The sequence below is a fragment of the Emydura macquarii genome, unplaced genomic scaffold (genome assembly GCF_026122565.2).
Source record: "Emydura macquarii macquarii isolate MOO-44397 ecotype Brisbane River unplaced genomic scaffold, CSIRO-AGI_Emac_v2 contig_1390, whole genome shotgun sequence".
NCBI lineage: Eukaryota > Metazoa > Chordata > Testudines > Chelidae > Emydura > Emydura macquarii.
Window position 1 is genome coordinate 23,421,999 of NW_027131527.1, and position 26,779 is coordinate 23,448,777.

At 41.6% G+C, this 26,779-nt stretch overlaps 1 protein-coding gene across 1 annotated transcript; it reads right to left on the bottom strand.

Moving 5' to 3' along the window:
- Nucleotides 1-1,105: 1,105 nt before the first annotated feature.
- Nucleotides 1,106-11,338, bottom strand: CCNJ (cyclin J). Its single transcript, XM_067552888.1, has 6 exons — nucleotides 11,081-11,338; nucleotides 10,252-10,387; nucleotides 7,982-8,192; nucleotides 6,121-6,420; nucleotides 5,876-6,035; nucleotides 1,106-4,026 (listed from the first exon to the last, which is right to left on the bottom strand). Exons 2-6 carry the CDS (start codon nucleotides 10,318-10,320, stop codon nucleotides 3,618-3,620), a joined length of 1,149 nt encoding a protein of 382 aa, XP_067408989.1. The 5' UTR covers nucleotides 10,321-10,387; nucleotides 11,081-11,338; the 3' UTR covers nucleotides 1,106-3,617.
- Nucleotides 11,339-26,779: the final 15,441 nt, after the last annotated feature.

A 26,779-nucleotide genomic window follows, 5' to 3' on the forward strand; every position in this document is an offset into this window, starting at 1 on the left:
AGACCAGTGACTAATGTGGCCTTATTTTAAATAGGTCCATATATGTACCCATTCTTGATGTTAGAATGAGATTTTCTGTAATAGCAATTATAAGAAATTTCAAACATGGGAAAATATTTCAGCCTCTGTGCATCACTTGTTCTTCTGGTGCCTGCACCACAGGTGAGCTCTGGCAGCAAGACTAACTACAGTTAAGAATTCCAAATCCTGGATTGCATAGGGTTCTGTTCACAGGTTATGCTGATCCTTTTCCCATCCAACTCTGAATTTTGCAATCCAGTACTAGTGCAGGCAGAATGGGTTACCATTAAGACCCCCTCATTTAAAAAAAAATCCTACTATTGCTAGTAAACTATTTCAGAACCACTGTCATGCTGGCTGGACTGGCGGCTGGGGGGGGGGGGGGGCGCGGCAGGGGGCAGAAGGGCATTTATTATGTTATTTAACACCAATATGTCAAAATCATAGTAATTCATGTGAGATGTGCCATGCCAGGTACTGCAGTAAAGGGGGTTGTGTATATTTTTATTTTGGGTTTTTTGATAACCAGTGTGGGTAATCAGAAGCACTGTTTGTGGGTGGTTGGGAAGTCTGACTTCAGTGTCACCCACCAGTGTTGGGAGAATCTGCTCTCCTTTTGCAGCCTGCCCTGACCTTGGCATTATCCGGTGGCTACCCTAGGCACAGAAAGGTCACAACCACATTTTGTATTTCTTTCTCAGATGCAGCTGTAGACTGGATACAATACTGAAGTGTACAATATTCTGTCTTATGCTGTGGATGCATTTCTTTTAAAACCCTCCCTGCACAATTTCCTTTGTGTTGTTGCTATAAATTAACTCAGGAATACACTGACTCATGCCACGGGAGAGGTGGAGAGAACCCTCAAGTTGAAAAGCTGAGGTAATATTGAAGTTACACATCTATCAAGTCAGGCATTTAAATTTTTTTTTTTTTTAAAAAAACCCTCACACATATGAGACAGATTTACTCAAAAAACTAGTTTTATTTTTTTAAAAATCCAAGTGCATAGCACTCATCCAGATTCCATTGTCGTGGATGTTTTGTATTTATGAACATTTTTAATTATGCTATAAAATACACATGCTGGTTCTCTCGGTAAGAACTTGAAATAGTGTATTTAATAGACATCAGAGAAGCCCTTTTTAAATAACAGCGAAATTATTCACAGTGCACGCTCTTTTCTCTATTTTCATTGATACTGTAAAGTCAGACAAACTAAATAATAAATTATAAAAAGCATGTAGTGGATCCTTTTACAATTAAGCCTAATGTCTTAAAATACCCTAATAGATGTAGACTTTACAGTATTAACTAACTGAATAATCACCCCTATAATTCCAGTGTTAATTAGCTAATTTTATATGTAAAATACTTGAGATAGATTTACTAATATTTCAAAAGAATCTATACTGCTCCATCACAATTAAAGATGACAGTTTAGCCAATACATGCATTTTGAAGACAAAATGCTACAGGCATCTGCTGTTATTTCAAGTCATGGTCCATCAGAAAACTGTACATTCATATAAATGAGGTAGTTAGAGCACTGAGAACTTGGACACAGCATTACAATAAACTGAAATCTGAAGGTGGAAGACAGTTTCCCTTTTGGATCTATTCCCCATCTCTCCAAAACTTAAATGAAAAACAACTCAGGCATTTCAGGAGGTAGAAAACTTGCATGCCCCACCCTGCCGAAAAAGAAAGAATTTTGGGGGAAGGGATGAAGGGAAAAAGAAAGGAGGCACTTTGAGAAGGTAAAATAGTTGATATTGTGCTCACCTGGAAGTTAATTCTCTAGCATAAAGTAGAGGGGCTCAATTCCCCCTTCCACATTTTCCAACCCTCCACTCACCCCCTCCTCCCCATGAAAAAGGACAATTTGAAGCATGATGTGTGTAAAATAATTAGAGGATTTCTTCTCCTTCAAAATAAAGTATGGGTTCTTGCAACATGTGGTTCAGCTCCAGGAAGAGTTATCAGAACAAGCAGAAGCATCTTCTTCAACTATTGAATATTTTGGGATGGCCCCCTCTCCCATGTTAAACTCTTCTCCATTAATATTGATTTCATACACCACTTCTTCCCCACCCCCAATATTTCTTGTAACATACAGTATGAGTGGACTTCCATAGATCATATAGTCATAAAACATCCAGCCTCATGTCTACCATTTAAGCCATGGTTTTAAGTGCTGCCATTAGAAATTAAACAAAAAACAAACATACATTTAAGTCAGTAAGGCTCTCTCCATCAACCTTCTCCCATATCAGATCAGGGGAGAATCACTACCTGATTTTGTAGACAAGGAACTTCTCCATTAATATACTATCCTCAACACCATCTTCATCCTCTGGGACTGGAGGAGTGAAACTTCCTACTCTTAGGCCCTCTGATTTGTGGATGATACTGCAGCTCAGACAGCTCTGAATAAGCACCCTGCCTGTGATCTAGCAATACACTTTTACTCCAGCAGTGGGAATGCTGATGTTGCTCTTCAATCTGGATCTTCTGTAAAGTAGAAGAACAAGCTGCCCCATTATTACCTGAGAACTTATTTCCCCCCACCCTGCACCAAGCTGGACTATGAAATACTGGATTTCTGTTAAGCATTTAACTGCCTTATCTGTTCAGAGAACTTACAGACTGAAAAACTAGAGGACATTTTGATATTGGCTGTGTTAATAAAATATAAAGAATCACAACCACCCTTACATGAGTTCCAGTACAATATTAGTTCAGCGCAAACTTAAAAAAAATACTACTACTCTGTAATAATTTGATAACACAGTGTTGGGTGACGGAGTAGTTTGGACTACAGATATACTTTATACACTTACAAATCCCTTTGGTACTCTGCACTATAGATGCCCTGAAAGAAAGACCACCCTGGATTATGCCCAGTTAAGTGTACACACAAGCAGCACAGAGTTATTCTAAATAGATAATTCCCTGAGTTAGTGAGAAAGTGTTATTCTAAACATCTGAAGCAAAAGGGGTGAAAAAAAGGGTAGTGTAACATCTGTCCTGTGAGGCACAAGATGTAACTGACTTTTTTGGATTGTTTTTAACTCAAGTGCCTTAAACTGGACATACACTTGACATTATAAGAGCATGAGCAAAAAATGAAGAGTAACTGATTTAGTCAATGGAAGTCAATGGCCCCATTGTTTCTGGGGAAGCACATTGGTCAGTGGATTCTTAAGTTTTGTATTTACTGAAAGTAAACCTTATTCAGTACTGTATGGAAGTATTGCATAAATATGGCCTCTTCAAAGTAATACTGTATATCTCCTTCATTAAAAGATATGCCTCTAACCAGTCCACAGTCATTTTTGTTTTGACCTGAATTTCAAAGGTGGATGTTGAGTATCAGAAGTATTAGCACATAACTGCCATGTATACATAATCCTTTTAGAAGGGAAACTACATGCTCGTTCTTTGCAGATTCTGTACTTGAGCTAATATATTTCAGCACTTGGTTGCCATTCAAGTTATTTTCCTTCTGGAAAGGAGTACTACTTTCATTTAAATTGTTGTCCTCAAATTTATTTGAGGTTTGACAAAACCTAGGGTATCTAAATTTATATTCATCACCTCTCAAAGCATGGAGTAATACAAGGATACCGTCCATTGATCTGATAACTCCGGTTATAGGAGACACTTATACATGGCTTCACTTCTATTGGAACTGCTAGTGACACACTAGCGCCAGTCTGTATGTGACCTCGAGCCTGAACGCTGGACTGTAAGCCAGTAGGGCAAGTCTGTAACGGGTAAGAGGATGTGTGACTAGCTGACACCATCTGCTGACAGTTTTGCTGTTGTGATGTTTGATGGTGATACTGTAGTGGAGCTTGATGCACCTGGAGATACTGTGGCACATGTTGAACATGAGCCTGCTGTGGAGTTGGCGTTTGGGTGGGAAACACACTGTGTTGTGCAGGTTGGGCATGTTGCCCTTTTTGCTTGTTTGCTTCTTTTACATCATTATCATGTGCACTAGAATACAAATAGAAAATAAGACCAGTTTAGCCCACGTTATGTATAGTTTTAAGAGCATCCTAACTAAAGCTATAACAGTCTTCAAATATCTAAAACTGTTTAATGAAGCGGTTCACTTAAGAAGCAATTAATGTTCTTTAAAGAGGCATACTATAAAGTTTAAATGATTTTAAAAGGTTAGGGGCAAGAACTTTTAAAAAGGCTACAATGTTAAATCTTAAATGCAAATGCTTCTATTAATTAAAGCAATTGGATATAAAGATGTCAGTGCAGTAACATTTGCTAGTACATTCCAGTGACATGTTAGTGTACGAAAATCAGAAAGTGACAATTTTGGTGGCTAATCTGCTCCTAGCAATGAATGATTGTATTGTGACCATCTCAACTTCTGAGTCACTGATGCTACTGATCACAAGGGATGACTGACTTGGTCACCTCACCTTGCTGGGGTGACCCTGCAGTAGCTCTTCTCCCTCCTCTCAGGCCTTCCAAGGACATGCTGAGTACTTTCTTTCCTGCCCCAACGGCATTCATGTGTTGTGCCACAAGGTTTGATACTGTAACTCCTCCTGGTTACCATGTACAGTATGCAAAGCCATTAAGGGAGATAGTTATGGGCTAGAGTGCAACCTGCATCGAGGGGACACAGTTCCTCATCCAGTCTGGATTTAGATGCTTCTGATCTTTATGTGCTAACCAGAGTTTGGACCTGGACAGGAGCAAATGGCAACAGGAGGGAAGTGATCCTGGTGGCCTAGGGATTCATCTAGAGCAGTGTTTCTCAATTTCTTTCCCCCCACGGAACCCTTGTGCGCACATGCCATACCGTCCGCCGAAAAGTCAAGGAAATCTTCCTCTTTTCGGCGGCGCGGTGTTTGCTTGATTTGGCGGTGTGCTCTCAGGGCCGTTTTCGGCAGCCCCATCAGCTGTTCGGCGGCGCACCAACAGCTGATCGGCAGCACCAGATTTTTTTTAACATTCGGCGGCGCAGTACAGCTGAGCAGAAGGGTTCCGCGGAACACCATTTGAGAATCACTGATCTAGAGGAATGGAATTGATGAATTGGGGATGTATGTACCTTCACCCTTTTCCACAATGGTTCAGTCCTGTGGTCCTATTGGCTCCGTTGGCACATCTGATATGTAGATAAAACTGGCTTGCAGTTTTTCGATTTTTAGATAAGGAGAAGGCAAGCTTCCTCCTCTTAGTTGTGGGCCTCTCCATAACTATGCACACCTTTGTAACATGCTCCACTGGGAGCATCCTCTACTCAGAAAGTTCTGCATTTCAGAGACTGAGGTAGAATTCCCTTGTGCTCAGAATAGTTCACTGGATACCTATTACATTCACTTTTCTAAACCTCTGTGCAGATTGGGAGCCAGTTATTTAAGGAATCTGCTTCCACATGTTCATTTGGAACAGCTGAGATTTACTACAGCACCCCAAGGGCACTCTCAGTTGAAAACCTTCTCCCCTCCCCATCATACTCCAATCTCTGGAACTTGCTACCTCACTGCCTGCTGCAGCCCAAGTTTGATGACATTCAGATCATGCTGGATATCTTTTTTTTCTGTCGTGCTTTGGTCTGAGTATTGTGTTTGCTGAGAGGAGAGGGAATGAAGGAGTTAGATCAGGTGAGGATTTTTGAAAAGCGGAGAGGGACTTTAGGTTGCTTTAATAAATATTGTATAGAATCTGGGTTATTTTGATACAGATGCTACACAAACCCATTACTAAATAAACTGCTGTTTTTTTAAAATACTGTTTTTAGTGTAAGTGTCCTTTAAGTATACCGTACTGTTATGGAGATAAAGCCTTTACAAATGAAAAGCCAACAAAAGCTTACATTAGTAGTCGTTCAATACACGGAACCAGGAAGTCCCAGGAATATGCGGTAAGATGATGCAGTCGAGTTGGCCATGTTGGAGAGAGACGTAAGATAATCCTTGAAGAAGCCACACATGCAGTAGCCACTAATGAAGGGGCATAATTTAAAAATGCATGATCTGGAGAGACAAAAATTGTGTAGGTGAGTTAGACACAAATATTATTTAAGAAATAAAATTCAATTAACTTAACCATGCAACACACCTTGCAGAGATACTTCCAGAAAGTAATCAGCATATTTTGCCATGTATAACTTGGTCTTCTCTAAGGAAACCATTGGCCAGCCATCGTGGAGATCTGTCTCATGGACGGCAATTGAAAGATAATATTCGATGAAGTGAGCAGCAGTCGGGAGGCACAAGTTCCACTGAAATGTTTCTAGCAACAACAGCTCCATATGTAGCAGGTTCTGTTTTGTTAATACCAGATTCATGTTAGTCATACAACCCAAGCTGTTCAGTTGTTCGAGCTTAGGGACACTGTCTTCCTTTTCTTCAAATTTACCTTGCAACGGGGTAAAAGGAAGAAAAATATAATTAGAAACATGAGTACAAGATACACCAAACTGAATTTGCTGTTATCTTTAACATTAGGGTATTTTGTAATATAAACACTTGCCACACAATGGTTTTTCCAAATAGACTCTTGCATACAAAGTTCAATGGGAAAGTTCTGCTGAGGCAAGAAGGGGCTAAAGGGTTACTTCAGCAGATAGCTGCTGTGCAACCTATAGGTGATTAGGCAGTGCCATACTTTCTGTTGTCTGTGAGAGAGGCTATGAAGAGACAAGAGCCAGGTGCAGAGAGAGAATACAGCCAGGCTACACCATACCATCATCAGTAATTCTTAAATGACTTCTTGTCGTTCAGTAAGTTATCCTAAAACCCACCCCAGTTATCGCTGAAATACCATCAAGACCTGCACTTTTTTTTTTTTTTTTTTTAAAGGCAAGCGTCAGCCTTTAGTTTTTAGCTTTTTATAAAAAGTCTTTCCTTGTTCAAAGTGCAGGAGGAAGAATCAACTTGGTATAGAGGCTTCAATGTACATTTCCAGTGTGTAATGGGTATGTTTAAGTTCAATAACCGATTTAAGCAGAAATTGAGCCCTTCTGTCTAAATCAAATGAGTTTCAGTAATGTGTATCTGAAAGTGTATATTGTTATTTATGTAGACTTCCACAACAGTCCCTCCTTTTAAAAGTTGTCTGTACTTAGATTGTAAGTTCCTGAGGGCAGGGACCATCTTTTTGTTCTGTGTTTGTACAGCACCTAGCACAGTGGGGTCTTGCTCCACATTAGAACATCTAGGTTCTGTGGTAATACAAATAATAATAATAGCAGCTCCGCTCTATCCTTTGTCTTTTCATACCGGTATGTTTTAGCCCAAAGTGAAGTTATACATCTAAAAGTCCAGGAATAATGGATACAAGTGCCACATTTTTATGGAACTTACCACTATTTTGCTACTTTGGTTTCACCATACTTTGCTCCTTTCTTAACTTCAACTTCCACAGAAAGAGTGTATGTTCCATTTTTGGTAAATGAGGACTCTTCAGTAGCCTTTGGGGGACTTAGTCCACTGAATTCATTCACTTGATTCTCCCAGTTGTGGAAGGTACTCATTTATTGTAACCATTTTGTTCATACTCTAGTTCTCACAAGATTATATAAATCCAAAAGTAATATTCAAGATGTCTTTTTAGCATCCACAACAGATGAGACTTTTCTCTTTTTTCCATGTATAATTTGGCAACTTGGAGATAGCAGGTGACTGTCTGCCTTTTAAGAGAGAGCGCTCATTTACTTGTAATTCCTTCTTAAATTTTATTTTAAAAAAAACCAAAAACTTCAGTCAGTTTATTTGTGATTTAAACACTGTGATTGCAGTCTTCAGTGTCCTTCCCCAAATACCAATAAAAGTCTTCAGAGAGGCCCACATATTGGACCAAATTCAGCTGTGCTGATCTTTTATACATAATTTGCTTTCTAAATCTGCTTGATCACCTCAAAATGATCCTTTAGTTGAAACAAGAGCTAAATCAGTTAAATCTAGTGCATAATACTTACTTGCTAAAAGTAAACAGGAAAGAGCAACCACATGTAGCTGCTGAATGGATATATCATAGCGGTCCATGAAGAGGTCTAGTAGATAGACAGCAAGATGTCGTGCAGCAGGACAGAGTCTGAAACGATTGCTCACAATGGCAATCAGGTCTGCAAAATATCTTCTCAGATTTAACTGGGGAGACTGGCCTTTGTAGGAGGGTAGCTTCAGCTCCTATATAGAGAGCAACATATAGTTGTAGTGCAATCATCATTTTTATGCAAAGACATATGACAAAAATACATATGAAAATTGACTGGGTTAATTAATACAGGAATTTTCAAAGCACTTTTTAGGAGACACAGTCAGCTATGTCTTTACACACAGTGGAACTGTTATCTTGCTGGGGTACCTATTTATTATCTTATGACACCTATGCGAGGAGTATCTAGATGCTGCAGAACAATTATCTAAAATAGAACACTCTTATCAAGCTCACTTGGCCCAAAACGAGGGAAAAAACAAGCCAAACTATGTTCAGTCAAGTCTAATGACTGACAAAGGGAAAATCCTTGTGACATGATCTGACTATAAAAAAACTCTGAAGGGCAGAATGTTCCAAGGGCGGGGGCCTTAACTGCTAGCATGATGTTCTGCTCTCTGGAAAGCAGAATTCCAGGCAGCAACCAAAACAACACATCTGATCTCCACTATCACAAATGAACAGAGAGAAAGAGGTAGGTTCTGGAGCCCAGATTTAGTATGGTTTTGGATTATAATGTTTATTTTAATAAAACTTCACAGCGGGGGACCTGTTCTATCACACCAGCTGAGATAACTGGAAAGTTTCTAAACGTAAGGTAAATTTTAAAGTTTTAAAAACATATAAAAAATAACCACCCCTTAAAACAGTTTCATACTGTAATATAAATAGTCAGAAGTTATTTTCCTTTGTAATTAGAATCTATTGTACTAGTTGGGGTTTTTTTCGTACATAAGCAATGCACATTACTGAGCCTAAGTGAAAAGACCATGAAGAAAGTTAATACTATCACCAAAACTACTTAGCCATATTTTAACTAGGTTAAATCATTGTTAACCTGTTTACAACTGTTTGGGGGTAAGGTGAGCCTTATCATTATCAAGAAGCAATATCCCCAAACACTGATATGAGTCAACTCACAGCTAAGAGCAGTTTCAAAACAAATTGCCCTAACATTTGCTATTGTTATTGCACCCACTTGTTGAGATATTATGCAGAAGAGTGCTCTATATTTTTACATAGTTTAAACTTGGCTCTATTAATACTTCCCAAAAAAAAGACCAAATGCACCATGACTCCCTGCAACTTTAAAGGGTTGAGATAGAGGAAACCTGGTCAGTTGGGTAAATAGTCAGGATTCAGTACAGATAGTCAGGACAGACATTACATATCACAACAGTTCAGCTGTACAGGTCTTCTGGAGCCAAATCATCTTCCATGCAGTTTTCAATTAACCTGACTTTAAACTGGCATGTTTACCTTCCTTTAGATAGCAGGAGCTAATAATGGCTGTTATAAATAGATTTCCAACATTTAACACTGACATAGTAATTACCCACAAGGGGTTACTATATTTTTTATTTTGCAGTCTGCCTCTAGGGAAGGTTACCAGAAAATTAGGGTCCAGCATTCTTAACAAGGTGGGGAACTTTCTACCAGAAACTGTAGCAGTGGCCTCCCCTCGAATAGCCTTTTAACAACTCCACCGCCTCCTCCCTCTCCCTTGTCTGAGAGGAGCAACCAGCTCCATTATCACGTTAATCAATGACTTTATGTACTTAGAGAGGGCTGAAACCCAGTGCAAGCAAGTGCTGCAGTCCAAGTGTCAATTTACTTCATCTGACTTGAATGACAGTGGGAACCCTTCCTCCTGAGGAGCCAAAAGCATCTTGCAAAATCCAGTTAATTACTCCATCCTCCCAACACCCCTAGGAGGATCTCAGCCTATTTTGCAGATGGAGAGGCTAGTTTTAAGAATTCAATACACGTGGATTTAAAATGCCCAGACACAGGCAGCTCCCCCGTGGCGAAATCCTCTAAGAGTCTAGTTATAAAGGCTTGAGACAAAAGGAACAGTAAGTCGCCTTGCCCTTTGACTTGTCCGGGGAACAACTGCCCCCTCACCCCTTTCTAGGGAACTAGTTAGTCTGAGACCATCTTCTTTCGCCTGCCACTCGGGGAGAGAAGAGCTGAGCGCAGCCCGAAGGGCTCCCTCTGCGGCAAAGTCACAGACGACCCTGGCCACGGTACCTTGTAGCGAAGCGCTTGGTGGATGTCGGCGGCCAGCTGTCCTTTCCACCACTGCCCCTCCAGCTCCATGGGACGGGACGGGACGGGACGGCAGAGAATCGGAGCCGCACGCAGCGAAAGGCAACACAACCGAAGCCTGCGCAAAAGAGGAGGAAGCGGCGCTCCCTCAGTTCAGCTGCAGCGGCCAGTTTAATGCTCGCCCTCCCCACCTTAGCCCCTCTTCATTTGCACCCAATTAAAAGCAGTCAGTGATCCCTCTCCCCCGTGCACACTCGGATCTCTGTCCCTTCCCCCAGGGGAGGCACAGGCAGCCCGCTCCCTCCCCTCCCCACAGCTGAAAATCATGCACGTTACAAGGCTGGGCGGGGGGAGCGGAGTGCAGAAGAGACCCATGGGGGAGGTGTTCAGGAGCAGCATGCATCGCCCCCCGCCCGGCGGCCCTCCCTAGCTCGGGGGCTGCGCTCCAGCCTCGCCGGGAGAACACTCCGGAGCGGAGCCCTGGGGCTGGCCCTCTCTATCAAGGGCGGCCCTAGGAGCACAGACTCCCCCACGCGGGTGCACCGCTCCGGGGCAGCCTCATCTCCCGGCACTGCTGCCCCAGAGAAAACCCCGCCCGCGCCCGGGAGAGCGGAGGGGAAGGCAGCGGAGCAATCTGCTGGTGCAGCAGGGAGCGCCCTGCCGCGCAGAGCAGCCGGGGTCCCCGCAGCAGCCTCCCTACACCACGCCACAACAAAGGGCTTTGGGCGTGCGGTGCAACCTCCGCCGGCTGGGCTGCTCCGTCCGGGCAGTAACTTCCCCGCAACTCCCACCCAGCGCCGCCTCCACTTACCCCGAGCTACAGCGCGGCTCACAGCCCCGGGGGCAGGCGAGCCGCAGGCATCTCCCCGGGCATTTGCCCGCAGGGCAGCGTCCCTGGAGCTCAACTCCGCCACCGGGCTGAGGAGCAGCAGGAGCAGCAGCTCCCCTCACCCATTGTTAAAGGGCTAAGTGTGTGTGTGTGTGTGTGTGTGTGTATACACAAAGCCAGGGAGCGAGCAGGCACATGCCGCTGCGCCTCTGCCAATCTACTTTCGTTTTACAACGTGGTCTGGCCCAAGAGCTCCAATCACGGCCCAGCGTTCATGGGCGCACAAGCTCTCCCCTCTAGTGCCACATGCAAGGAGCCTTTGGACCCACTGAGCTGCCGTAGCCGGGTAGCCGCCCAGCCCCGATCAAGACTCGGGGGAGGACAGGACGCAGGAGGGAGGTGGTGGGTGGGCACGCGGAGGGACGGGCTATGGGACTCCGCACGCAGAGCAGAGGGGTCTCTTCTCTCTCTTCACATTTCCAGCTGCTAGCAGGGCTGGTAGGGTGTGTGTGTGTCCTAGCCGCCTCGTGCTATATGGAAGTAATGTATGTGTAACACACCCACACCCAGGTGCGGGTACATAAAATCAGAGGGGGTTGCACAGGAGGGAAAGAGCTCTCCGAGTATGTGGTTTTCTTTCTTTGCATGAGAGAAATCTGCAAGCAGATGGCATGGTGCGGGTCTTTGCGTGTAGCGCGGTGCAAAAAGAGAAGGTGGGATCGGGTTGCAGAGAACCTTGCACTTTAAACTGGAGGAATGCTGACTTAGCTGGGAAATGCATGCTGTGTTTCAGCTTCAGAACTTCCTCCAAAACCCATTTTTGTTTGAATTGTGCCTATATTTGTTTTAACATTTCACCTGACAACCTAATGATCCAGCCATTTCATCCCTACATTGACTTGTAAGGCTTAATTAATGTGCATACAAACAAAATGACTTGTGTGCCAAAAAATGAATAAAGAGACTTCGATGTGTCACACACAGCTGTGTATATAGATATAACAATTACTTGGGTAAAGTAGATTTAAAGGTAGGGGGTGATGCAAACCATGCAAGTGAGGATAGATGCTAATCATTATGCATTATGAATCTTTGTATCAGAAAAACCAAAGAAGATACAGAAGATCATATGCAGTTCATTTTCCAGGACGGCTCTCACATAAGAGCCACTGGGGCAGATTAGGAGACATTTTGGGGGTCAGAGTAAGGACTGGCTATGCTTTTGCTATACTGAAATCACTTATCTTTTTTCCAGAGGGGTAGCCGTGTTTGTCTCGTCGTTTTTACTTATCTTTGTCTTTTTCATCACACCTGGGTGGTGTAGCCCCTTGGCTTTCCTGGTGTCTGCTCAAAGTAGAGGTTTGGATGAGAGTGAATGGCTGAGACTTACTCCAGACAAGGCAGAGATAATGGTGGTGGCTCAGGGAAGTCTCTGGATGTGGTGTGCCTCCCTTTTGCTAAAGAGTCTCATGATCCAGGGATTCTTTTAGATCTTTGTTGATTCTGAATTCTCAGTAAGCAGAGGTGTTCCAAGAATGCTTTCTTCTATAAATTGAGGGCTTTTTCTTTGTATATGACCCTTACCAGGGTCTTCCATGATTTTTCAGTCTTTAACTTGGACTGCTATATTGCACTTTCTTTTTGCCTATTTACTTCCTTTAGTGTTTATTTTGGATAGCACTAGAACAAGGGAGAGCGCAATAAAATTAAAAGTCAACAAATTTCTCACATGATTTTATTGCAAGTCTCTCAATATTTGGTGTTGACTTAAGGCCCCGGCTCCTGCAGCCCCATGTTTATGTGAGAATCGCACTTTCATTTAAAAAAAAAAAAAAAGCTTTTAGCCTTCATGACTATAGAGAAAAGATGGAAAACCAGAAACCTAAAGGCTCATCAACAAGAAAGCAAATAAAAATATCAAAAATGTATTTTTAAAAATCTCAATTTTGAAGACAATCTTGTGATTTGTTAGTGGATAGGTACTTGAATGTTTGGCAGTAGTGAAATGAAAGACATTTTCATAGAACATCTAATTCACACATGGAACTCATTGCCACAAGATATTATGCTTAGTGGGTTACTAAAAGATTAGACATTGGGTAAAACCTTCTAAAGGACCCTCATGATTCAGGGCATAAGAACAACCACTAATCACTTGGGATTTGGAAGGAACTCTCCCCTATGGATATGTATTGCATAATTGTCTGTTGTGGGGTTCCTTGCACCTTCCTCTAAAACATATGGTATTGGCCTCTTTTGGAAACAAATATTGGGCTTGATGGACCATTAATCTAATTTGGTATGATATTTTAGATATGGGAGACAGTGCTATATCTGTTTACATTCAGAAGTTTTTCACTGCAATCATAAGGGCTAGAAACGGATTTTATAAAATGGAAATTTGTGTTTTGCATAATCTGAATCTATCATGCAGGCTAAGGAAAGACATAAATCAACCGATACTTTGTCTTTCCTGCCTTAATATGTTCTGGTCAATCAACTGTTTTTACTTTTTATTTTTACAAATTTTTTGAAGAAAACATTCTCCCAGTTCTGTTGTTCTATATAAAAGATGTTAGTAACTTTTAAAAAGTTTTTCCACATAAATTTAGATATTTTTATTATACAAATATTGCAGAAAAGTGGTTTGTTTTTTTTTTATAGGGAAAGTTCAAATCAGAGAAGCAATTCAGGGGAGCTTGTTTATTTTGAGTCATAGCCATCCTCAATCATAAAATTATTGTTTATTTAGTTTTTCCAAGTCTTCATTCAATTATAGTATCACTGGAAGATAATGACCAGGATTCAAATTAACCATGGATGGATGGAATATTCATTCCTATAGTGAGTATTGCACTGAATGAGGTCCTGCTGCTTCTTTATAATATTAGTGGTTAAAGTTTTTGATACAATATAATTCATCTTAAAACTAGAAGCTTTTGCAAATTCTTCAGTTTCCAATGTTAATTCTTACAGACACAGGTTAGATAACATTAATAAACATTGTCCATATGCAAAACCAATTTATAGTGAGAATTTATGTAGCAGCAAAATGCATAGTACTGCAAAACCATGTTGCAGAATGTAGAAGCACACTGCATTTAGAAGCAGACAGGACTTTCTTATTACAAAACTCTAGAAACTTTTCACCACTTTTTGTCTACTTCTATTTGTCTTTGGGCCAGGAATGGTTATTTATTCTGTGTTTGCAGAGGGGCTAGTAAAACAGGTCTTCAGTCCTGAGTGAGGCCTTAGTGCAAATAATACATACCTTAATGATAATTAATAATGAATCCTCTGGAGTACTGAGCACCCCCAACTTCCACTGAAGTCCAAACTTCACAGTTTTGAATCCAGAATGACCAGTGTTGAATGCAAGAGTCTGAGCTTGCTAGGAGCTGAGCATCTGAAGTGCTTTTGACCAGTGCTGAGCACCTTCTTCTCTGAATGCCTTCACTGGGTAATGAGGTTGATTATCTCTCATAAGGCATTCAGCACTTGCAGGATTGGACCTCTTGCTACCAGACTTTTTGCCAGAATATTCTTTAACCTTCATATAAACTCACCAAATTCTGCCAACAAGAAAATTCTCTCAAGCAGACAGTGGTTCACTCTGACATGGACAGTCTTGATATTAGTAAATCTCATGCTCTAATGAGTTCCAGACTGGGGCCTAATCACCCTCTCCTGTGGAAAAGTTTCATTATTCCCTCCTATATATGTATAGCAACCTAATAGAAGGAGAAGGGCCCACTGAGACTCAGGATTCATGACACCTTCAGATGGCCATAGCCATTTTGTTTGAGAAACAACAGCAGAGACGCCATATTGGAGTCCCGTCTTCATGGGTTTGTTCCTGCCCTTTTACCTTTTTGGCAGGAAGAGCAGGTCAAATCTGTCTAGTAACCAAAGGATATATAAGGTCAACAGCAGAGCACCCTGGTGCTGTCCTTCTGAGTGGCAGCCAAGAGTACACGTCCATCTACTGTTCCTGTTTGCCGAGAAGGAAGAAAGAAGAGGAGAGATCCCTATTTACCTAGCTGTGTCCACCCTGTTCCATCCCTCCGGCCATTTTCCCTTCCATGGTTCCTGTCTCCATCGTGGTTGATCCTGTTGCCATCTGTCACTAGCCTGTGTGTATCCTGACGAAGAATAATCACGTATAGATATTTTTCAGATAAAAGGCATTCTTTAACCCAAAGGTGGGTAGGACTGGTCCTCATTGTTAATAAGGCTAGCCCCACAATTTACCAAATACAGGTAAAAGGGAAGAGAGGTAAATTGCTTAAATGGTTCCATTCTACTCAATTAAAGTCTTGGAAGGGGAAGTAATCGTTATATTATGAGACTTACCTGTTCAATGTTCATTATAATTCATTATAATTATTATAGGTGCAATGGACATCACTCGCCTCATATTTTGTGGTTACTTGATTATATATTGTGATGCTTTAACTATCCTTGAAGGGGAACAGATCTCCTGTAAGACAAAATGACCAACGGTAATAAAGCTTTTAAAGACCAGGGTTTTTATGTCCCTTCCTCCCAAGAATTTGGGTAGCATAACTATGTATGCATTTGAGAAAGGAGAACACTGTTACCTTATTTGGAAAGAAGAGAAAGGTAGTGAGTCCCATATCAGGTCAGTCCCCATTGAGGATGACATTCCTCGGGAAGATAAACATAAGGGCATGTGTAAATGGGAAATATCAGATAATGTAGTCACAAACTGTTCTAACCCACAAAAAGCAATGGGGGCCTCTAGGTGCTCATGTTGTGAATGTGAAGGTATACACCCCAGCCCAAGAATTTTCAGCATCGCTTCAATGCTGTGCTGTAAATGTAAAAGCCTTCTGTTCTGTCAAGAATGCGCAGAACATTCCATGTGCCAAGGAGACAACGAGCAGAAGTTTCAGTATTGCCTGCTCTGGTATTGTAAATACACCAATAACATGGAGGGATACGGGAACATGGCATTCCAGAGGAATGCACAGGGCATTCCAGATCATGCAGGTCACTTATGCCACCTCCACAAGTAACTTTGGTGAGAGGCTTAGTAATAAAGACTAATGGGAAGCATACAGTAATAATCCATCTGGAATATGAACTCAAAAGGGTAATTTTACAGCGGCCCATTAATGCGGGAGAGATTGAAGAGAAGTGCCACCCCATAGTGAAGCCTGTCCTGAGGGGATGGAAAGTGTGGCTTCAGAAACTTATGCCCATAGGAGATGTACCCAGAAGGTCAAGGAGGGATGTCATAGCTAAGGTAGTAGGAGGGGTGGGCACTGGGTTAGGCATCCGGAATGCCTTGGATGCTGAAAGTTTGGCTACAAGAATCTCCAATGTGGGGGTGGGGGGTGATGTATCTAAACTAACTCAGTCACTGACATCATCTCTGGGGGAAATGGGTATGTTAGAGTACAAATTAATGTAGGTGCTCCCCTTGTGGCTGAGGTACCAAGAGTGAAATGAGGACATCATCATTAGAGGCTTGGGAAGACTGCAAAATGAGGTATCCTGGGCTATTGCCTGCGCACCGACCCAAGCCTGGTTAATGTCAGTCACAGGAGGCTTTGTGAGGGATGTTCTGTGAGGTAACATACCTTTCGAGATCTTCAGTTTACTACAAGACCATCTAAATCCGTTTGAACTGGAACATCATAAATGGTGGAAGATGGTAGATGTGAGGGTAACCCCTAATAATTCAACGGTGATAATATATATATATTAACTATCAAACATGCAAGTATGGAAAATGTTTACCCAGTAATATCCTTAGGCATAAATGCCCCAAAGTCAGTATTGGTGGTCATGGATGTACCCAGGTGGGTAGATATCAAGGGAGATGACATGGACATTCAGGAGTGTGTCTGGGAAAAAACATTTGCAGCAATTCGGTGTAAAAAGGAGTTCATGTGTGTCTTAATCAAAATGAGGGTAAATGCCACTATACTTTAAAATCTGAGGGAGATAAACATTCAGTAGTTGTGGTGGTGGAACGTGTATTTGCATAAGGAGTTAGATGCCCTAAGTTTGTTGTAAATTAGTTTTATACTGACTTAATAATGAGGTTGATAATGTGTGCATTTGTAATGTATATAGTTTGATAGGATACGATATATACTTTGAATCGAAAGATCCCACTGTCAAAGAGATGAATGTGAAATATCACCTGGTAGAAGAGATCAAGCTTGTACAGCTGGAGGTAAACATAAAGGCAATTCATAGCCTGATGAAACACCCGGACTTGCATTCCAAATTGGAGGAATTGCAAGAACAGGGTAAATCCCTAATGATTACCGTCCACCACAATAATGATGAAATTCATGCTGTACTAAATAGGGTAAAGAAGGACTTGGTATACGCACATTGGTGGGAAAATCTCTTTGCCAATCCATTTGTGTCTAAAAGGGCATGGCACCTTTTGATTCATCCTCTTACAGTTATTTTAATACTGGTAGTTATTTTGTATATTATGTGGGGAATAACTGTATGTTGGATCAAAAAGCAGTTGAAGGGATTGAAATAAATTAATCCGATGCCATTTTTAAAAGGGGTTTTAAATATTGGAGTCCCTTCTTCACAGGTTTGTTCCTGCCCTTTTACCTTTTTGACGGGAAGGGCAGGTCAAATCTGCTTAGCAACCAAAGGATATATAAGGTCAACAGCAAAGCACCCTGGTGCTGTCCATCTGAGTGGCAGCCAAGAATGCACGTCCAGCTATTGTTCCTGTTCACTGAGAAGGAAGAAAGAAGAGGTGAGATCCCTACCTAGCTGTGTCCACCCTGTTCCATCCCTGCAGCCATTTTCCCTTCCATGGTTCCTGTCTCCATCGTGGTTGATTCTGTTGCCATCTGTCGTTAGCCTGCGTCTGAAGAATAATAGTAAAGTTACCATCCAGGGACTATTTTTGACTAAGGGAGGGTTAATTACTGGGATTTGTTCTATTTTTACTTGGTCCTGAGTTTATCATTTGTTTTATGGGACTATAAATAAAGAGTTATTTGTGTCCTATTAGTTGGAGCATTATTTATTATCCACCCTGGTGATTAGATACGGGTAGGGGGCGAATTCATATTGACTGAGTGAGGGGTCCTTGTTTTAGATTTCATTTGGTAACACTACCCACACATGGAGAAGTTGTTCCTTGGTGCACCCTCTGGGCATGGTCTCCCCGAGAAGCCCAGTTGACTATTCTACCCTGATTGCACATTCCAAATCTCATGTTGAGGAGCTAATGATAGTCTGACCATAATAAAGACACTGGCAATTTGCACAGCTTTTAGTTTGCCTTCCGAGGCAAGTATGTTGCATAGGGGAACTGTTACCTCCAGCTAGCCATGCTTCCACATGAACCTGTGGTGGTCCAACTGCCTGGTGTTCATCCAGGGTGAGAGAGGTTATGGAGAGTTCCACAGGTTTAGGAAGAGAGAGAAGCAGTGTTACCAACTCTCGCAATTTTATTATGATTCTTTCAATATTGTCCCAGCTGTCAGTGTCAGGAAATTGCATGAGAATCTCAGCTTTCATTTAAAAACAGTAACTTTCTAACTCATGGTTTAAGAGAAAACCTTGAAAACATGATGTGAGTGCACCATAAAAGCCCAGAAACCAACAGGCAAAGAAAAAGACCCAAAATTTCATTATTGGCTTAAAAATCATGAGTTTTTTAAAACAATCTCATGATTTTGGGGGGCCTGATTCATGTACACTTGGGGCTGGCAATACTGAAGAAGCATCACTCCCAGCCCACATCTTCACATATTATCTTCCCATCCTGGGATAAGGGGATAGGAGCATCTAACCCTTGGGTTGCAAAAGGGCATAAGATTGGATAAAGAGATTCAGCTCTTAGAACTACTTTACTTGTCAGTTATTGTACACAGTGAAATATATAAATACCAGACAGAAAGTTTGTAATAGTAATTTACAAACGAATTGTCAAGAGTCTACAGACCTGCAAGCTGAATGAATTGAATTCTGTCATGTCTAAAAGATTTTTATGTAACAGGTATTTATGTTTCTGATCTATCAGTAGACACTCTGAACCTGTTTGATACTTAGGCTATCTTTTCCTAAACATTTTTTTCACCAGCAATTTGTTCTCAGTATTTACCACTTGCTACAGAAATCATCTACCAAAAACAATACTTAGCACTTTATAGTACTTTACATCTTCAAATAGCTGGTCAAAATTTAATTAGTTACTGGGAATGCAAAATCTAGAATGACACATGGCTTAAAGCCATGAATAAGTGATGTGGACACAACTTATTTTAAGAGGAACATATTATAATTCATTTTTCTACATGCTCAGACATAATTTATTGTTTAAAAATGAAACTTTTTTTTTTTTTTTTTTTTTTTTTACGTATCCAGTGTGATGACTCCTTAGCTGTAAAGGTCTGATCTTGCAAACACTTATACACATGAGTAACTTTACTCAGGTGAGTGGTTGCATTGACTTTAGTAAATGTAACCACATGCATAAGTGTTTGCAGAAAGGGGTCCTAAGAGAGTTTCTAGTACAAACCTGTTTTTTTTATTGTCACCTCTAAGTTTCTGTGGAAAATCCCAAACCTCTTTTCTGCCTGAAATGTTTCATGCATAATCTCTGCACAGATAAGTATATTCCAGGGAATTTTTAGAATAGTTGGATTAAACATTTTAGATTTATAGGACTTCGAAAAAGCAGTGTTTTTCAGTTCTCTGAGAACTTTTTATCCAGTTTCTACACATTATGATGGGTAAATATCTCCAAAAAATATTTTTTCTTCTTTTTTAAAGGCTGAACTATTTGCATCAGCCTCATTCTTTAAAATAGTGAAATAACTTGTTATCTCTAAAGAAAGAAATAGTTTAAATAACAAGGAATAGCCTTTGAGTTCCAAAGGCTAATCAGACTGTTAAAAAGTCCAGTAAACCGGATCCTAATGGGAACATTTTCCTTGACAATGTTTTTACAACCTGCAAGAAATGTGGTGCATACTTTAAGCAGAGCAAATTAAAGAGCACCCCAGTGCTAAAAACATGCTGCAGTGGACCCAAATAGAGAAGTGACACTCTCACTCTTACATACAGGGAGAAATTACTGTCATTAGCATCACATGTTCAAGCATTGGAGGAAGTGACAATGTCTATCTTGGATGTTCATAAACACCAGGTGGATCATTCTGTTGCTGAACAGTTAGTGAAAAAAATAAAAGAAAAAAAGAATAGTGTATGGCTTAAGTGGCAGATGCACTTCTTCTTACTCCTTTGATGCCATGGGAAACTAAGACTAGGTTTGTAGACAGAAGGGACATTTGAGAGTTAATTCATTGATATGATTATTTATGTTATAAGTGGTGGGGGGGTGGAATATTGACTCTCAAAAGTATCTGCCTGGATGCGCATGATATAGCCAGCCTATGTACTACAGGCTTCTTGTCATTGATACTGTTGCAAGGCGCTGTGGCCTTCCTTGGAGCCTGGGCCCAAGAAAGGGTCGTGACGCCTCTGCTGGGCAGATCAGGACCCTGCAGGCCAAATAGCCTGGGAGCAGAGGGGCGGAGCCAGGACAGGAAGGGGAAGTACAAAAGGCCGGCATAGCCGCTCAATCAGGGGAAAACTGCTAGTAGAGAAGGATGTACCTTCCTTGAGGCTGCAGTCTGGGCCTGACCTAGGCTCTGTGGAACAAACACCCCACTGACTGGCTCCTCCAAGGTCTGCCTGGGCTGCTGGGCCCTAGTAGCTGGGAAGAGCTACCTGAGACAGCTGACTGGGAGAAACCCCCTGAGGCCGGCCCTGACCTAGAGGAACTGTCTGTTGCTGGGGACCCCATGGAGCTGCCTGAGCCTGGGGTGCCAAAAAGACTCCCTGGGGCTGGGAGGAGCTGCCATCTGCTGATGACCCCAAGGAGTTCCTGGACCTGCTGTCACTGATGATGAGGGAGTGGGACTCCTGCTAGCTGTCTACCCCAGTGACTCGGAGAAAGACCCTTGGCTCCAGGTTCCCAGGTTCAGGATGGGAGGAAGTAGCCCACGGATAGCCGAATATAGTTTGGCTGAGTCTGTGGCTGAACCAGTCAGCGTGTTGTGGCTGGAGCCCTGCTGACTCAGTGGCAAAGCACTTTGGCACTGATAGGGCCCTGGTCTGGGATGCAGTGGAGTCGGGTGGGCCTGCATCCCCCTCTGTCCTTCCCTAGGCATCCCGGGAGTGCTTGGCTCCTCTGAACCTGCCTGCCAGAGGATACCAACCGTACCAGCCCTGCTTGCCTGAGGACCGGGGGCTACAGACTGCTTTGCCTACTCCACCCTGCTTGAGGGCTGGGGGCTATAGACCGCTTTGCTGTGCCTGCCCTGCTTGAGTGCTGGGGGCTACAGACTATGTGGATAACCTGCCCTGCTTGGGGGCTGGGGCTAAAGACTCATAACCTGCTAGGTTTTTCCCTTTAAAGTAATGCGCTGTGGTCTTCCTCGGAGCCTGGGCCCGAGGAAGGGTCGCGACACCCCTACTGGGCCGTGTCGCCAGCCTACAGTTATCCTCCTTTCCCCATTCCTTCACATCCACTTTGTTGCCTCTTGTCTGAAAGTAGGCCCTGATCCTGCAAAACATGTATACCTGAGTAGTCTTATTGATTTAAGATGTGCATACAGGTTTTCAGGATAAAGACCTGTGTACTTAACAGTATGCAATGTGAGTAGTCCCACTGAAGTCAAGGGAGTACTGGTCATTGAGTAAAGGACTAATCTCAGATATTTACAAGGTCCTGCTGATAATGAATATGAAAGGAAAAATATGAATAAGTGGGAAAGGTATGGAGAAGAGATGATACAAGAAGAAGAGTAGATCCAAATCTGAAATAGGGGGCTACTTTCCTACCTACATAGTAATAAAACAAATATACATATTTCAAAGTAATATTCTGCTATATTATATCAGGTTAATCAAAACTATAAGATCATCAGTAATTTATACCAGAGAGATTACAGGGAGCTTTCTTATTTGAAGGATATGCTCATGTAATTATTAGAGAATATTGGATTACAATATATACAAACATTTGAGTAATATCTTCTTGAAGCCTTCTGAATGATCCACTTGACTGACTTTTGGGTTTGCCTGTAGTGGTTAGATTAATATAATTATTTGTATGTCTTTTAATACCACATTTTATAAAAGCCATGCCCAGTATGGCTATATAGCACACTACTTTTTATATTAGTGCAAAGTTTACCAACTCTGGGTTTGTATGGATATGGACGTTACTCTATTGTGGTTCAGCAATCTGACCCAGTGCATGTAAACCAGAGTAAAATCAAACTCAGTAAAAGCTCAGAATAAAAAGTGGCATATTAATGTTACATTTAATGGTAGCAGCTAGGTTTATGTTAACAATTAACTTGAAATAGACACTTTGGGTTACTTACATATGTAAAATATGTTTAAAAACAAAACTGGGACATTTCATAAGAGAATAAATAACAGATCTAATGTACACAGTAGGTATGAGGGGGAAAGAAGACAAATATTTTGAAATGTAGGGCCTGATCTTGTGCACAGCTGTGAACCACTTATGCATAATTGTGCCTCTCAAAGGGGGAGACTAGAAGGTGGGGCTATGAAAACTGTTACTTGTGCACTGTGGGGAGGGGAGGGAGCTCTGGGAAGCGCAGTCCCTTTTGGAGTTCCCCTGGGGATGGTACAACTCAATGCTGTCTCCAGTAGAGTTTGTAATTTGTGAAATCTGCCCCTAAAATCTTCGTATCTGTTTGTGGAATCATCCAAATGGACAATGCTGAAGTCTCTAGGATTTATGACACTATAATTCACAGGATTATAGTCTTAACACAGTTTCAAACATGCTGAGTGTTCTGATCAGCCCTTCTGGACACTTGATTTTTATATTTCTAGATTTGAATCTTGGGTATTTACTCTTTCTTTCTGTTTGTTTGGTTGAATTACTGCTTTTCCCAGTTTTGCCTTTTGTGTCCTGTAGAAAAAAAGACTTAAATTTTCATTTATTTTTTTTAAAAGTTTGCAGAATATTGCAGAATGTAGTAAATATTTCAGTCTTTTGAGATCCACCATTTTTCCACATCAGTGACTTTCTCCTATTTCTAAAGTAAAGGGATGTTTCTGTTGTGGGTTTGTTTTTTGTTTTAAATAACAGATACAGTGACTATAGATTTCAACAGTTCTTAAAGCTCAATACACTGCATTTATATAATTGTTGGACTGTGTGTAGTTGATGCATCTTTAAAGTTTGGAGCATTGTAGACTGGCAAAGTTAAAAAGGCTTGTCAGGTGAATCAGTTGCAGCTTTATTTGCATTATTTATTATTATTATTTGCCATACAGTTAATGTAATGATGGAAAATTGGAATAGTTAAGTGTATGCTGATATTTTGGAACACATTCTGACTTCAGTTACACCCACCACATTTCAATGAGGTGGAAGTAGGGGAGGTTAACAGGACGTTGTGGCAGAGGGGGCAACAGGGAAGCTGCCTCCTTCTAGTGTCACTTCACATCTTTCACCCTTGCCAGGCCCCCTCCAGCTTGCTCTCCCAACTCCTTGCCCCATCACCCTAATTCTCTTGGATCCATCTGCCATGTGCTTCTGTGAAATGCAGCGGATAGACTTCTGTTTCACTCCACAGCTGCCCCTTCTGCAAGGGACAGGAGTGGAAAACCTGCATGATAAATAGTGCCTTGTTCTGGTGAGAAACATCACCTATGGAGCTGCAGAAAACTTGATAGCTATGGATTTTGCATTAAATAGCAGAGCACAAAGCAACCAAACCATAATTTCAAGAATTCAAGATTCTAACAACATTTTGGATCAATTCTTCCCTGAGATACGCATGTGTATATCTGAGGAATCTGACCCTCTCAGCTTAGTGCATGAGTATATCTTTCTCAAACTATATGGACAAAAATATCTTCCATCCCAGCTTTCTAATGGGGATTATCCTGTTGCATTACTCCGTATGTAATTACCTAGTTGCACCGCATCTAGCTGAGACATGTGTTTAACAGACATGAGTCAGTGCTCAATATTTTCACTTAATCTCACTCAGTTCAGTAACTCATTCTGTATGCTTTATTACTACAGTATATAAATGAATATTCCTTGGATGTCATTAAAAGCATTATGATGATGGGTGAGTGATGCATTTGAAACAAAACCAAGACTCGAACAGGAAAATGAGAGCCAAACAGGCACTTGGCTTCAGAGCCCACAATCAGAAGTACTCCCGGAGACTGTATGGAATGTATCTGTATGAAACTGTTAACCCTATTTCAAGGGTAGTCAATAGGCAGATGGTGGGCCAAATCAGGACTGCCAGGTGCTTTTGAATAGACTGAATCTTTTTATTTATTATCATTATTGTTGTTGCTGTGGTATTTAAAAAAAAAAAAAAAAAAAAAAAAAAAAAAAAATTCTGGAGTCTAGACCTCGGCTATCCCTTGAACAAGAAATTTGGACCTTGACAAAAAATAGACTACCCCTGCCCTATTCTGTATTGTAACCTCCATTTGTATTAGGCTTTCCATTTGGTAGTGTGTACTGAACTTTGCCCAAGGCAGGGCTATTGAATTGCATTTCAGATAGTTGCCCTTCCCAGGAAAAGTGTTTGACACCTCACTGAAGGACTATCACTGAGGAGCCATCACAGAGCAATCTGGGGCCATCAACTTTGATTTTTCCCTCAGGAGCTGGCCCTGGCCCAGGGAAAAATGGAATGTCTACAGTGGGTGCCTGCAAGGCTGATGGATCTTCAGCTGGACACATGGAAAAGGAGATAGAGATTGTATTTAAGAAGGGGTGCTGATCTGAGGAGTGGGCGTACTATTACCACATGTAAACCGGACATGCAAGAGAGGGGGAGGACAGGAGGGTCTTGCCCAGCCTGAAACTCTGACAAGCTATGCACTCCTGAAAGGGGTGAGCTCAGATGAAGGGAGGTGCATCTCCAGGCTGTTGGCTGTTTTCAAAGATCTGTAACGCTAGACTGCTTTAAAAGTGGTTGTGGTTTAAGAAATTTCCTGGCTAAGCCTGTGTGCCTTGCTTTCCTGCCATGTTATCCCTGAAGGGGTTAAACTAGAAGCTTAGGTTGCCCACATCCTATGGGGAGCTCTGAGGGAGTCTGAGGCACTGGTTTCAGAGTCTAGGGCAACTGGGCTTGTGGCACCCCATGTCCCAAAGAAGGATGTCAATCCAGAGGTCTAAGCTTGGGGGTGTGCCCTATAGACCCAGAGCTAGAAACTGTGACTAGACTCTACTTAGAGCCAGTTGAATGGTAAGCACGTGGGACCCAGTGATTAGGTCCATTTGCAGTAGACTAGTGGCTGGGCAGAGTGCTACCAGGCCAGCTGTAAACTAGACATCCCAAGTGGTATGTGGCACAGTTGTAGACTTTAGGAATCTTGCAGCCTGGGAGTAAAAACATCCCACGGTGTTGGTCTCAATGGTTTTAGGAAAGGGGCGACCTTGGGCTGTGGCAATCCTGAAGTATGAATAGCACAGTGGCTCCATTGTGACCTTCAGAAAGCCCATTTCAGGTTTGTGAAAATTCTGTGAGGCATGAGGGCTGCAATACAGATCACTATCTGGTCCTGAGCTTGAGAATAATTCCAGGCAGGTGTAACACCTTTTAAGAGCCAAATAATTAACATAGAATATAAGCAGTCTATGATTATTCTTTATTAGTTAAGAGCCATTTGTGTGTGTGAGACCTTGTAGAAGATATAAATATATAGACCGTTCCAGTTACTTGTGTCCATCCATTAGATCCAGATACAAATACTTCTTTAAAAAAATCTGTGTCTTCATCCTGTGCATAATGTTGGGCTGGAGGAGTCTGATGAAGGTTAGTGTTGGTCTTGCTAAAGAACTTAATCTTTAGGAGGGATTTTAATGAAAAGAAACAGGAGGCTTAGTGAAGAGGCAGCTGTTAAATTGCCACCTACTTACCATGCCAGGTTTCAGGGGCACTACTTAGTTCCTAGTACATACAGAGTTAACTCCAGTTTTTAGTTTTCTTGACTGTTTAACAATTGCTATGGGAACAAACTATAAGAAGCATCTTCTGTGGTGTTTACAAAATTAGATCCAATTCACTTAACACTATGCATGATGCTACATAGAAAACATCTAATTGTTATGTATTTAACATAACCCTCCCCCTGGTAAGGGTAAGCCTCCCCCTGTGAAGGGTAGTATCTTTTAAATCTATGGAGAAAACAGAAATTTTATTTCATACTGGATTGGCGCTGGACCGGGTTAAAAACGGCCCCGCTACTAGTTTCGACGCCCCGGCTAGTAGTGTTAAATTGATTAGGGGTATTATTCATAGAGCCGGACCGATGCTATCTCCTTATGCTATAGATAGAGTAAAAGATGGAATAGCTGGTTTTATGGATGATTTTAATCTCCGAGTTGGAGAGAAGAGTGTTGTTCGGGAGGAACAAAAGGATTTTAGTGAGAGCCAAGTTTTAGATTTTAATCTTTTACCGATGGCTTTTACGAATGTTTTATATAGTGACCTTAAGATAATCGATTCTAAATCTAGCTTTTATGACAAATATTTAGATTCTTTTGATGATCCATATTTAATAGAATTTAATCATCTTAATAATAATAATACCAATTTTAATAATTTACAACATGATTCTATGGAAAATAGAAGA

Coding starts and splice junctions, on each gene's coding strand:
- CCNJ (XM_067552888.1), bottom strand. CDS start 10,320: ATGGAGCTGGAGGGGCAGTGGTGGAAAGGACAGCTGGCCGCCGACATC. Junction 8,193..10,251: donor ACCAAGCGCTTCGCTACAAG/GTACCGTGGCCA, acceptor CTCTCTATATAG/GAGCTGAAGCTACCCTCCTA. Junction 6,036..6,120: donor TCTGGAAGTATCTCTGCAAG/GTGTGTTGCATG, acceptor TTGTCTCTCCAG/ATCATGCATTTTTAAATTAT.